Below are 12,604 nucleotides of genomic sequence, written 5' to 3'. Positions count from 1 at the left end.
CTCCTCTTTTTGCTGAGGAGGATTGGCCCTGAGCTAACATCCATGCCCACCTTCCTCTATTTATATGTGGGAGGCCTCCCACAGCATGGCTTGACAAGCAGTGCATAGGTCCGCACCTGGGATCCGAACCAGCGAACCCCAGGCCGCCAAAGCAGAATGTGTGAACTTAACCACTGCGCCACTGGGCTGGCCTCGATATCTTACACTTTTTTAGCACTATCTCACTTTCCCTGAATTAATTTTTAAGGAAAAGGAAAAAAATCTGTGTGTTTGTACTTTGGAGACTGCAGGAGCTAGGTAATTTGTCTTCCTCTCTAGTCCATTTTGTGGACAGAATCCCCAAAGGAAAGTGACTTAGCAGCAGCTCTATGGAGGAGAGAGTTAAAAGGCTGAATACCGGGGGTCCTGGACGGAGAGAGACAAAGAAGGCCAGTACAGGGAACCTGCTTGGGGCTGACAGTGGGGGTGGGGGTCCTTCATAATGAGCCGTACAAATGTGTGAGACATTATTCAGACTATAGGTGATGTTTGGTGTAAGTTTGGATGTAGAGATTTCACGGATTGAGGATAATCCAAGGCTAATCCAGAACCTCTCCTCTCCCCAGCCTGCCACTTCACCCCCTCCCGCTCCCCACAAATGCCAACACCTACTATTTGTCTTTCTAGAAGTACCTCCTTAGAAGATTGCTGATTTGCTGTAAATCCAAACCCAAAAGAGTTTCTACCCACCATGAAAAGGACCAGTGCTCAGAAGAGGTTTCAACCCTGTGTTGGAGGAAGGGAGGCTGGATTCAGGGAGAGAGAGGGGTGGTTTGTATAAAAGACCTCTTCCCTCTTCAGCCCCACCGAACCAGCCGGAAGTGGACCACAGGCCTCTTTCCCAGGGACTCCAGTTGCAGCTGCAATCAGCTCTGCCATCTGATTTCTGCTCATCTCAAGTACCTGGAAGCCCCTTTTCCCTCTGCCCCACCCGACTCATCTTCTTACTAACCAGGCACATCGTTCTGAGGAGGGTGTGTGCGTGTGTATGTGATGTTTGATGTTGTGCAGCTTTTCAAATTGAATCTCCTTAAAACTGTGAATGAATATTAGCACAAATAATATACTTAAACTGCTAGGAATACAAGAAACAGCTATTTTATCTTTTGTGTACATGTTATTTTACAATTGAAAAGTTTTGGAAATCCCTTGGATAATATTCCTGAGGTTCTTGGAGCATTCAACATAAAAACACTCTATACATTTTTAAGATGTGGTAGCCGTGAATTTCTAGATTTCATCTTCTCCCAGGAATGAACTATGCGTCATCTAGGTGATCAATCCTAGAAAAGCCATCACAGTGGAAGGGTGAGATGCTGCTGTCTTTTGGCAAAAGGAAGTGTCTGTCAGAACAGTGGCCGTAACTGCTGGGAAAGAACCTGGCCCATGTATGGTTTCTAAGCGTAGTCTCGGAAGCCCTGACGAAAGGAATAGCTCTGGAGAGTTGAGTTCTTTGGTTTTCTTAGGGAAAAAATGAGTAAGCCCATAGTCAGCCCTTTTTCCTCTAGGAATTTTGCAGTGCTGAGTTCTCTGCCAAGGAGAAGACTCAGTAGGCGCAAGGCTCTCCTGGACTGCTTGGTTGTGGATGGGCATCGTGAGCCCATGCTTGCTTGGTTTTTTTAAATAAACTTTTTTATTTTAAGATAAGTGTCGATTCACATCCAGTTGTAGGAAATAGTATAGAGAGATTCCCTGTACCTTTTATCTAGTTTCTCCCAATGGTAACATCTCGCAAAACTATGAACAGTATCACAATTAAGATATCGGCATTGATGCGGTCAAGACACAGCACAGTTCCGTCACCGCGAGGATGCCTCCTGTTGCCCTTTATACCATGACCCCTCCCTCTCCCCAACCTATGCTTTTTGAAGAACACTTTGATGCCAATGGTAAAAACAAACTATTTGACAGGCATGAATGTTCATCTTTGTCAAGATGTTTGACACCCAGGAGACAGAGCCAGTCTGAGAGGTGAGTGCTGAGTCTCTTTTCCTGGTATATTCCCATCTCTGCTGTGTTTATTTTCCTAGGGAGATTCTTCTGTATTTTCTTCCTGAGTGTCAGCTGCCATCAGATTTCGGCTACACACCTGTGGAGGAACTTCTAGCAAGTTCTGAGGTAAGCTGGCTCTTTTGAACTCTGAGGGAGTGACAGAATAGCCTGAATTTAATCTTCAGTGAAGAAAAACGTAAAGTGTTACCAGTAAGAGGACATAGAATGGCTTAAGTGAATGAAGATGGGGATCTTTATACCAGTGGATGGCTCAGAATTAAAGCTGCATTTAAAACCAGTGTGGCCGAGGGTTAAAGCAGCTTTGGGAAGAGCTTACAGCCCGAGAACAGTTGGTTGCCAGGATCAAAAGAAACAGGCCATAGTCTCTGATTTCCCTTCCCCCTCGCCAAAAGTAGGGTTTCTATCTCTTGGATACACTTCCTCAGCCACCTTTTATGAGGACCTGAGGTGAAGGCTGGATGGGTCAACCGTTTTAGGTGCCCAGTGCGCTGGTCGTCTTAGAATCTCTGAAACTTCACTGGGAAAGAGGAAGAAAATTGTATTTACCAAATCTCCTCTCAGGAAAGCCCCATATATGATTGGAAGGAAAACTTTGATCAGCTACCTGGGGCACACAGGGTGAGCCTCACACTGGCTCACAATGGGCAGTGCCCAAGCTGCTAAGTCACCACAGGCTGTGGTCAAGCTGAGAGAGGTGTCCAAGCCTGAGGCCACCAGAGCTGCTCACAGGAGTGGAGGAGAAGAGGGCACAGGGCAGGAGGGAAGGGGAGCCCCTTCTCCACCCTCATGCTCAGTGTGGCTTGTGGAAAGCGAGGATACACATGGAAAGGCTACCAGCGAAAAGAGCACCAGATGATTAATTTCGCAAAGTGCCGTGTGCCCAACCTGATCCTAGGTGAAATCCTTAGTTTTCTAATCTACAGTCATTGTTTCTGCTTCTTCACCTTCTATTCTCACCTCATCCCCTCCCATTGGGCTTCTGACTCCACTCCTTCACTGGGACTGCCTTGTCAGGCAGTGACCGCCATGCTGACAGATGCAATGGTCACATAAAAGCCTAACCTCTCAGAGGCCTTCAACTGAGTCGAGCACTTGCTCCTTTTTGCAGCACTTTCTCTGGGTAGCTTCCATGACAACACACTTCTCATTTTCTTGTTTGCCTCCTTCTCATCTTCTCTGCTGGCAGCTCCTTCTCTGTTTGGTATCTAAATGTTGGCATGTCTGAGGAGACGCTCCTGGACCACTTTCTCTGCCTATTAAACACTGTTTCCAAGTGACCTCAACTTATCTCTGACTTAAATACTGTTGCACATGACACTGACTCCCCAGTCTATTTCTCTGGCATTCCCACCCAAGAAACCAGACTCCAACTACCTTCTTGACATCTTTTTCAATATTTATTATTTATCATTTACTTTTCCTTCACCTTGATTATTTTCATCCGCGAATATTTTTAACCATGTTGTATTAGTTATGTAAGCTGCCTTGATCTTCTTTGGGAATGAGTTGAGGTGTACTTACGTTAATTAATTTAATTAGACCCAGGCTTACAAGACCCACAGTACCAATGTTGGCCAGTTCTTGGCCTTGATGGGTTTTTTTAATACTAGATACCTGCATGTTATAACTCTGTTGTAGACAGCTCATTCTCTAACAGTTAATATCCTGTTCTGTTATCATTTGCGAAAACAGCTGGAGCAATGCCCAGAGGAGACAAACAAAAAGCTGAAAATATGTATCAACCAGGTAAGCTTCCTTTCAACATAGTCATTTATATTCTAAATGACCCTGTATTCCAAAGGAGAAATAATATACATTTCCAAATGTTAGGTTTGGAAGGAAATCAAATTTGCATTCGCTTATCAAGACTTAGATTAATGTGTAGCATATCAGATGTCACAAAGCAACATCTTTTTGAATTTTAAAATATGTTTCCACAGCATAAAGCTTATGAAACACTTGGAATAGGACTGCATTTTGAACAGGAAACATGACATACTGACTCTTTAAGAAATAGATTCACAAGGGGGCTGGCCCAGTAGTGTAGTGGTTAAGTTCACGCACTCCACTTCAGTGGCCAGGGTTCATTGGTTCAGATCCCAGGTGTGGACCTATACACCGCTCATCAAGCCACACTGTGGTGGCATCCCACATACAAAATGAATGAAGATTGGCACAGATGTTGGCTCAGTGACAATCTTCCTCTAGCAAAAAGAGGAAGGTTGGCAACGGATGTTAGCTCAGGGCTAATCTTCCTCACCAAAAAAAAAAAGAAAGAAAGAAATAGATTTACTGAATCCTTGAGACACTGGACTAAACCAGAAATCATTTGTAGATTAACATTTTTAATTATTTTAGACAATTTGATATCTCTCGGGGTTTTTGCATTCTATCAACAGTGTAAGTTTATGATATTTCCTTTACAAAAGTAGTTATAAATTAATTAATGCTAATGAAAGAAAATAAAAGGAATTTTAAGAAATTCATCCATAGTTCCAAACTATTCCAAGATCACTATTTGGTGTATTTCACTGCAACCTTTCTCTCTCCCTGGGTAGATTTCTTTTTGTTTTTTACAATCTTCAAATAACACAGTGTATCTAGTTCTTAAAGATTTCCTGGGCGAGGGCGGGGAGGGCGGGGGGGGGGGGGGGGCGAGGGGGCAGAGTCCACAGAGTCTTTCAGTTCTACTTGAGAAATATCTCAAAAATTCATATGCCCTTAACTCCCTTAATTCACACTCAAGGGAACTGAGACTCTCAGATGTGAATTTGGCCACACTGACCTAGAGGATTAGTGTTGGAGCCGGAGCCGCTGAGGCCACAGACCCATGATAGAAGCCACAGCAGTCTAAAACTTCTCATGGCACTGGGGTCGATATCGAGATGTCAGCTCTTCACTGACACTCTCCCTGTGTTTGCTCAGACAGGTACACAGCTCCATCAATAGCATGTAGACTAGCATCTTCTTTCATGTGCTTATGCTTACAGCCATATTTTGGAAAACTGTCATAACAACATGCAAATCTATAAAGACCAGCAGGTGAATGGTACCCCCTGGAGGTGTGCAAAACACAATGTGCAAAGCACAACTGTAGGCAGAGGCACTGCCTCATCTCTTTTGTAGCAAATGTAGGGAATATTTGAATCTTCTTGTTTTATAAATGAAATAGAATTGTGAAGTAAGTTCCCAAAGACATATAACTAGGCAAACTTGAAATCATAATTAGAACCTAAACCAGATTCCTTCTTAGAAAGGCAAATCACAAAGTATTTGAATTTTTGGATGTGTCTCAATTTACCACCCCTGTTGATAGATGTGCCTCTGATGTTTCTACGCTGCCTGCTGGACTGTGATAAGCAACTGGAAAGGAAGGAATATTGTAGTTCTTAGTTTCCTGTCATTATTCAATTGCAAAGTGAGTTTATTGTCTGAATAATATTTTTTTGAAAAATCGGTAATTCAACGTTTTCAAGTTGAAGGCTGACTTGTCGACATTTCCTAACTAGAATAAAAGGCAAAGTTTTCTTTCAATATGTTTTTGACGCTATTCTATTACTAATATAATTTTCATCAATGAATGTAAAACTGATTGCCCAGAAGCCACTGGAGCCGGGTACGGAGCTAGGCCTTTGATTTACGATACCTCATTTAACTCTCACAACAGCTGTGGGAGGCAGGTGTCACCATCTCCACATTAGTAATGAGGAAATAAATGGACAGTCAGAAAGATAATATTCCATGTCATGATGCAAGTGAGCAGATTCAGGATGGCAATCCAGGTTTGTCCTACTCCAAGGCTCATTTCTCTGCACCACTTTCTTCCATCCGATTCTTATCCAGACTGTCATACTTCATCCTTCTGATGGAGTTTGCACCTGTTACTTGCAATAGTGTCCTACAGCTTCCCAGTCTGTTGGTATTAAAGAGTTACTGTTTACTTACTAGAGACCTTGACATTACATGATGAGGTGTATATGGAGAGACGCTGACAGTGAAATGCTGGCGGGGAGGGGCGTGTGGTAGGCAGGTTGTTTAGTGTCCCACCAGGACTTGTCCCAACTGTAAGTGTGTGGCAGCCAGCTTGAAGAAGTACCAGTAAGGCTCCCGGATCTTCCTGCAGATCTTCACCTGCTGGTTAGGGATCCCTGATTTAAATACTTACGCTGTAAAACTTAGAAACTTGCTAAGAACTAGATTGTCGTACATCTGTTTATTCAGGCTTCTATATGTCCTTCATGTCTGTTTCTAAATGGTATTTTTTCGGTGTCTACACTATCAGTAACGGAGCCAGGTAGTTAGGTCTTCGAGGCCAGACTGAATAAGATAAGTGTTTATTCAAGGTGAACAGTGTTAGCATCAATGATGAGTAGCATCCTCCTAAGGTTCAGGGCATGTGGAATTCAAAGAATCAAAGCAAGCGGAACAGTCAGGAGACCATGAGTTCCTCTTGAAACTGAGATGTTGCAAGAGAAACACCAAACAGTTGGATTCTCGACTCCCTCTCACATGTAACTGCTCGTCTTGAGGACTTTATTAATGACGCTAGCTACTAACTATTAAAATCACTCCTTGAAATCCATGTAGAGGACAAATCTATGCACGTTGCTTTAAGGTGTATACTTTTAATAACGGGAGCCACATCAAAGCACAGAAGGACCCTTGATAAGTCACAGACTTCTTTGGTCACCTTACCCTGACCACACCTCTAATTTTCATAACTGCTATCAGAGTAGTAGATGGCTCATGACGGTATTGGTGGTCCTGTACAACCTGACCCAAACGACCAACTTTTATTCTTTCCTCTCACAAGCCATCTGCTCCATCCAAAGTGGAATTGCTCCAGCCTACTAGACTGGCCTGCCTCTTAGTCTTTCCCCTGCTGGCCCCCAGAGCACTCCTGTCCACTCTCCCAGCCCACAGTTGGCCTCTTGAAATCCTGCTCACCCTGTGGAGAGCCTAGTCAGTGCTAACTTCTACATCAAGCCTTCCTCAGTCTCTCCTTGTGAAATTAATCTTGACTTTCTGTGTTCTGAGAGAGACTTCAAACTCTATTTTAGCATTAATTAAATTTTCTGTCTTGTACTGTAGTAGTTTCTTGTACTTTATTTTCTCCCCAACTAGATGACAGAATCCTTGAAGTTAGCAATCCTCTCTTATCAAACTCTGTATCCTGGCGGCATTCAATGAGTACCTTTGAATGCATCTGGGCCACACTGTTTGTGTGTTGAATCACAGCTCATTGTTTCTGCCGTAGGATCTGCCGCATAAACACTCACGTGCGTATCCCCGTCAGCGGGGAACAAAATCGATAGATGCTGTAGGCCTGCCTTACTTTATGCGAACTTGTTGGAATTCTGGAGCTCCAGAGCTGCTAGAGCTCTGGCTTTTTAAATTCAAGGCAGAAAATTAAAATCTTAGTTGAATATCCTTCTTTTCAAATCTTAATTCCATTCTGAATTTAATGGAGTTTGTGATTTTTTCCATTTTTGATCCACCACAAATACCTCTACAAGAGTAGGTTTAATGCCAGAACTAAGCCTCTCCTCTGGTTACAATTCTCTACTCACCTGAATTAAAATGTTAATGCAACCAGAGGCCCTTTTACCTTAAGGTTAAGAAGTTGTCAGAATTCTGCCTTTTACAGAAACTTCCTGGAGATGTTAGCCTGAGAAAGGCAGAAGAATAAATCGGGAAACTGGCTGGTAGTGTTTGAAGGAAATATAATTTGCTGTTACAAAATTTTTACAGTGAACTTTGAGAGACTGGATGTGGCTTTGAATGTAATGTGCTATATAAACATTTTAATGTCATACTGTATTAACAGTGTTGTCTTCTGAACTTTTTATTTTGAAATAGTTATAGATACCCAGGAAATTACAAGATAGTGGAGAGATCCCATGTACCCTACACCCAATTTTTTTCCCAGTGCTTACTTTTACATAATTATATCATTCTAGTACATATCAAAACCAGGAAATTGAAATTGCTGAAGTGTGTGTCTCATTTTAACATATGTGTAGATTTGTGTAACCTCCGCCAAAATCTGGGTACAGAGCTCCCATTACGACAAAGATCTCCCCGTGCTATCCCCTCGTGTTCACAACCCCGTGTACACCACCCCTGACTCAGGGTAACCACTCATCTCATCTCTATCTCTATAATTTTCTCATTTCAGGAATGTTATGGAATTGGGCTCATTCAGTGTGTGTCACTTCATGATTGGCTTTATTCACTCAGCATAGTGCCCTTCAGATCCATTCAAGTGTAGAAATACAGTCATGCGTCGCTTAACGACGGTGATTTGTTCTGAGAAATGCATCATTAGGAGATTTCATTGTTGTGTGAATATCATAGATGTCCTTGCAAACCTAGATGGTATAGCCCACTACACACCTAGGCCATATGGAACTGATCTTATGGGACCCCCGTCATATATGCGGTCTGTTGTTAACTGATACATCGTCATGCAGCACGTGACTGTAGTATGTTCCTTTCTATTGCTGATGAGCAATACTGTTGATTTTCTAAATAGTTGTTTTTAATAGTTTATGTATCTTTTTAATTTTATTTGTTTTGTTTTTTGTTATATATTTTATAAAAAACTGTTTCTTGGCTATTGTTTAGAATGGCAAAAGCTATGAAATTCTAGAGGTCTGAAAATTAAGACCTCTAAGTGGCTGGTGACATCTGAACTCTCTGTGACCCTGTCCTCCTTATTCCAGCTGAGCTGACTTTATTTCCCTTACTCCACCTTCAGGCCGTGAGAGATGTTGCTCCCTGGTTTTGACTGAGGCCTCCATAGGAAGCATCCAGGAAAGCTTCTTGGAGGTGGTGGTTGTTGCCTTAGTTGTAAGTCATTGACTTCTTGTAGGTTGAATGGAGGATGTTCGAAAGTAGATTTCCCTCCAGTATCTCAGAAAGCAGCCTGGATTTGAAGGCCGGATTGGCCCATGTCTCTGAAATCCCCTTGCTGTAGATGCTGTATACGTGCTCTCCTAATTCCCTCCTGTTTAGTGCTGGCTGTGTGGCAGGCATTGGAAATACAGAGGTGAACAAAACTATTTTTTTTTTTTACATTGAGGATACATTCCAGAGGGAAAGACAGATAACAAACACTTAAATAAAACATAATGTAGTGTCACATAGTGATTGATACTAGCCACATAAGTAAATAAATATAGGCTAACATATGTAATGCACCGTAAAATAATTGTGCAGGGCTCACGGGTAGTGAGTGAAGTGTGTTGGGGAAGGGAAGGCTATTTCAGATCCAGTGAGCAAGGGCTATCTGAGCCGTGTTTCCCCACAGACCTGAGGCAAAGAGTGAGGCCTGCTGTAGATCTGGGGTCAAACTTAGCAAACAGAGAAAGCAGCCAGGGCGATGGGCCTGAGGCAGGAACGAGCTTGGTGTCTTCCTGGAAGAAGGAGGCCAAGAACTCAGGAAACAAGGTAGGAATAGGCAGAGACAGGTCAAGACTTCAGAGTCTAATTTCTGGTGCCCTCACACGAGCTTCCAGGCAGTTTAAGACTCTCAAAACCTAAGATATCTTCACATGGCAATCTGCAAACCTCACAATTACATCTCAGCTTTAATAAAATACATTATATATGTGTGTGAGTACGTATGTGTGTGTGACACACACATATAGGACCAACGTTTGCCACCGTGAAGTGTATTGGGGGTCCCTGCTCCCAAACACTCCCCTCAATTAATAGCACATGGAAACATAAATAATTGGAGGGTAAGTTGCTGATGTATATCTAAGTCAAGTCCTTCGAGTCAGGACTTCAATGCTCTTTAATGGAGACTCCACACCTCTCAACTCTAACAATATCTGTGCCTTACTTGGAGCACAACACACTTTCCCCCATAAGGTATGCTGTTTGCATACTTGTATTAGCTCATTCTGTAGACTAGAAGCTTCTTGAGGGCAAAGACCGAACCTTATATATCTTCGTATCACCTATAATAAAATTCAGTGCTTTGAATTTAGGAAGTAGTTAGTGAATGTCTATTAAACAGAATCAATATATTGTGGGATATTTTTCTGTTTAAAGGATTTTATAGAAAGAGGAGAAATTCATGAGGTCATTGAGTGCTTCAAGGGGATGATATGGACAATGTCTGGGAAGAGCCTGTATGTATTAGTGAGTGTGGTGGAGGAAGGGGAAGCAGGGAAGGGTAGACCCAGAAGACCAATGAGGCTGCCTTACAGTTTTCCTGGCAACCCAGTCATCTTAGAGCACAGAAATCTCCTTATTACAGAAACATTCAAAGGTTTGTCAAAACACGATTTGCCCTGCATGTCTTTTCTCGGAATATCCCCTGGCCCCTGAAATGTTGATACAGGCAATTAATGTCATTTTGAAATTGAAGCTTTTGGCCTCTCCATTCCCTCTTTTTACTCTGTGAGTACCTCAGGGACAAGATGAGCACTTGGGAAACAACCGAGACTCTTGAATGAGCAAAGGTCATGTGCATAAGTACGTGACCATACCCTTTACATCAAGATAAGCAACCTGAAGAGAGTGACAGAATAGGAATTTCTCTTTCTGTAGCTTCTGTGTTGTTCAGATGCTACAGACTTGAATTATAAATAACACAACACCATCTGCCAAGAAAGCCCCAAGTGGCGGGCCATTCTGTCATTGCCCATGAGCTAATAGTGCTGTGGAGAGAGTCACAAGCACCTGCCCCCTTTGGGTCTTGAATAATCTGGTATCATTGCTGAGAGAACAAATTCAGCCATTACTGGGTTGAACCTTCTTCATTCCAAAGCAAGGGTCTCCGAGCCCCCCTTGGTGTCCCTTTCTTGTTCTTATGTTAGAGTTACTGGACTGTTGATCATTTTTCTTCCTCTCTCTTCCCTTTCATCAGATTTTAAGTTCCTTAAAGGCATCAACATGTCTTAAGTTTAGAGCTCCCATAGTGCCTACATACAGAGTTGACTCTTGGTACCTATCTGCTGAGTTGGAGTATGGAATTGCTTTCTGATAGTAGAGAGAAAAGTAATGTTTTAAAAATATACTGAAACTGTTTTTAAAAACATTCCCAGATCCAGAATGTTTACATGGTCCAATATGAAAAAAAACTAAAGAGAAAAATGCACTCTATTATCCATGATGCAAATAGAAGAGGAGTAGTTACTGAAATATCTCTGGGACAATGTGAAAGAAAAAGAAAAATTGCTGAAGATAAACTGAATAATCTTCGTGTGAAACTGGTGGTGTTGTTGCAGAAACTTCAGCTGGTAAGTAACGAAGTTGTGCTGGAGTGGTAGGAATATACTTTGGAAAGAGTAGTTGGCTAGTATCTTCTCCTAACATAGTCATCCACTTACTGACTTTTGACAAATTACTTAACCTGGCCCTTACTCTCCCTGTAAGGATGTTGAAATCATAGATAAATAACTTTGAAAGTATATCTTAGAACACTTTTTAAAAGTCTTTTATTTTTTGTCTTAAAAATATCAGTCTTTGCCTGTGCTGTTGGTATAGTTTGATCAGCTGTCACCTCAAGAGCATATTTCCAGTAGGAAGTTTTTTCTAATTTTTTCACACAACAAAATATTTTAATTTTTATCCTAAAACATAAATAAAGATAGACTCTTCTAGGGCCAGCCCCAGTGGCCTAGTGGTTGAGTTCGGTGTGCTCTGCCTCGGTGGCCTGGGTTTAGTTCCCAGACACGGACCTACCACTCGTTGGTGGCCATGCTATGGCGACAGCTCACATACAAAGTACAGGAAGATTGGCCACAGATGTTAGCTCAGGGAAAACCTTCCTAGGCAAAAAAATAGACTTCTAATCTCAGAGGAGAGGTCAGGAAACATCATGTAAGTATGAATTCCTGTCTGTCTTGTTTGTTTGTGTATTTGAATGCCTAAGGAATTGGCCTTCTATGATAGATTGAGCTAATGAGGAAAGGTCCATCTCCTACCATAGCACATAGAAATGATGGATAAAATTCATCAACAATTAAAATGTATATAGCCAAAGTTGAAAAGTCTTTCTGTAGATGCTAGAAATAAACTGAGAAATCAACAGTGAGGCTAGGAAGCACGTGGCATTTTGTACCCAGACAGAACCCTGAGTCTGGGAGAGGACACAGGGCCTTCCTGGGCCATGCAGGGGGAGAGGGCAGGAGCTGAGTCCCCTACAGAGAGCCCTGACTGGAGGAATGGAGGACTGCATTGCCCACGAAGGGGGTGGAGGAAAGACAAGGAAACTCGCTGAATGTCAGTATAGTACATGATGAGCGTGGACTTTCAAGGTATCTGCTGGGGTTTCAGTCCTGGCTTTGAACATTTCAAGGTAAGAGTCCATTCCTCCTCCAAAAAATATACATCTTTTGGTTTCTCTGGGATGTCTCTTGTATTAAATACAAAATAAAAAACACAAAAAATATTTTTGCTCAATTTAAGTCTGTAGCCAAAAGAGAAGATCCCTCCCTTGGGTGGGATTGCCTTGGGCAGTCTAGGCAACAGTTAAAGCGTTTCATTGTTAAAATGAAAAAGGACAATTAATTCTGTTTTAACGTAATGATAATTA

General features: G+C 42.2%; 1 protein-coding gene across 1 annotated transcript in view; it reads left to right on the top strand.

The window, feature by feature from the left end:
• The window catches only part of MORC1 (MORC family CW-type zinc finger 1), a 164,215-nt gene that overhangs the window by 149,821 nt on the left and 1,790 nt on the right, over positions 1 to 12,604 (top strand). Inside the window, exons 26-28 of the mRNA XM_046658774.1 lie at positions 2,070 to 2,157; positions 3,745 to 3,798; positions 11,112 to 11,306. Coding sequence (XP_046514730.1) covers positions 2,070 to 2,157; positions 3,745 to 3,798; positions 11,112 to 11,306 — 337 coding nt within the window. The remainder of the gene's footprint in view (positions 1 to 2,069; positions 2,158 to 3,744; positions 3,799 to 11,111; positions 11,307 to 12,604) is intronic.

This window comes from Equus quagga, chromosome 4 (assembly GCF_021613505.1).
Source record: "Equus quagga isolate Etosha38 chromosome 4, UCLA_HA_Equagga_1.0, whole genome shotgun sequence".
In the NCBI taxonomy this organism is placed as follows: Eukaryota; Metazoa; Chordata; class Mammalia; order Perissodactyla; family Equidae; genus Equus; species Equus quagga.
Note: the sequence above shows the minus strand (reverse complement) of the source record. Positions and strands in the feature narration are given on the sequence as shown.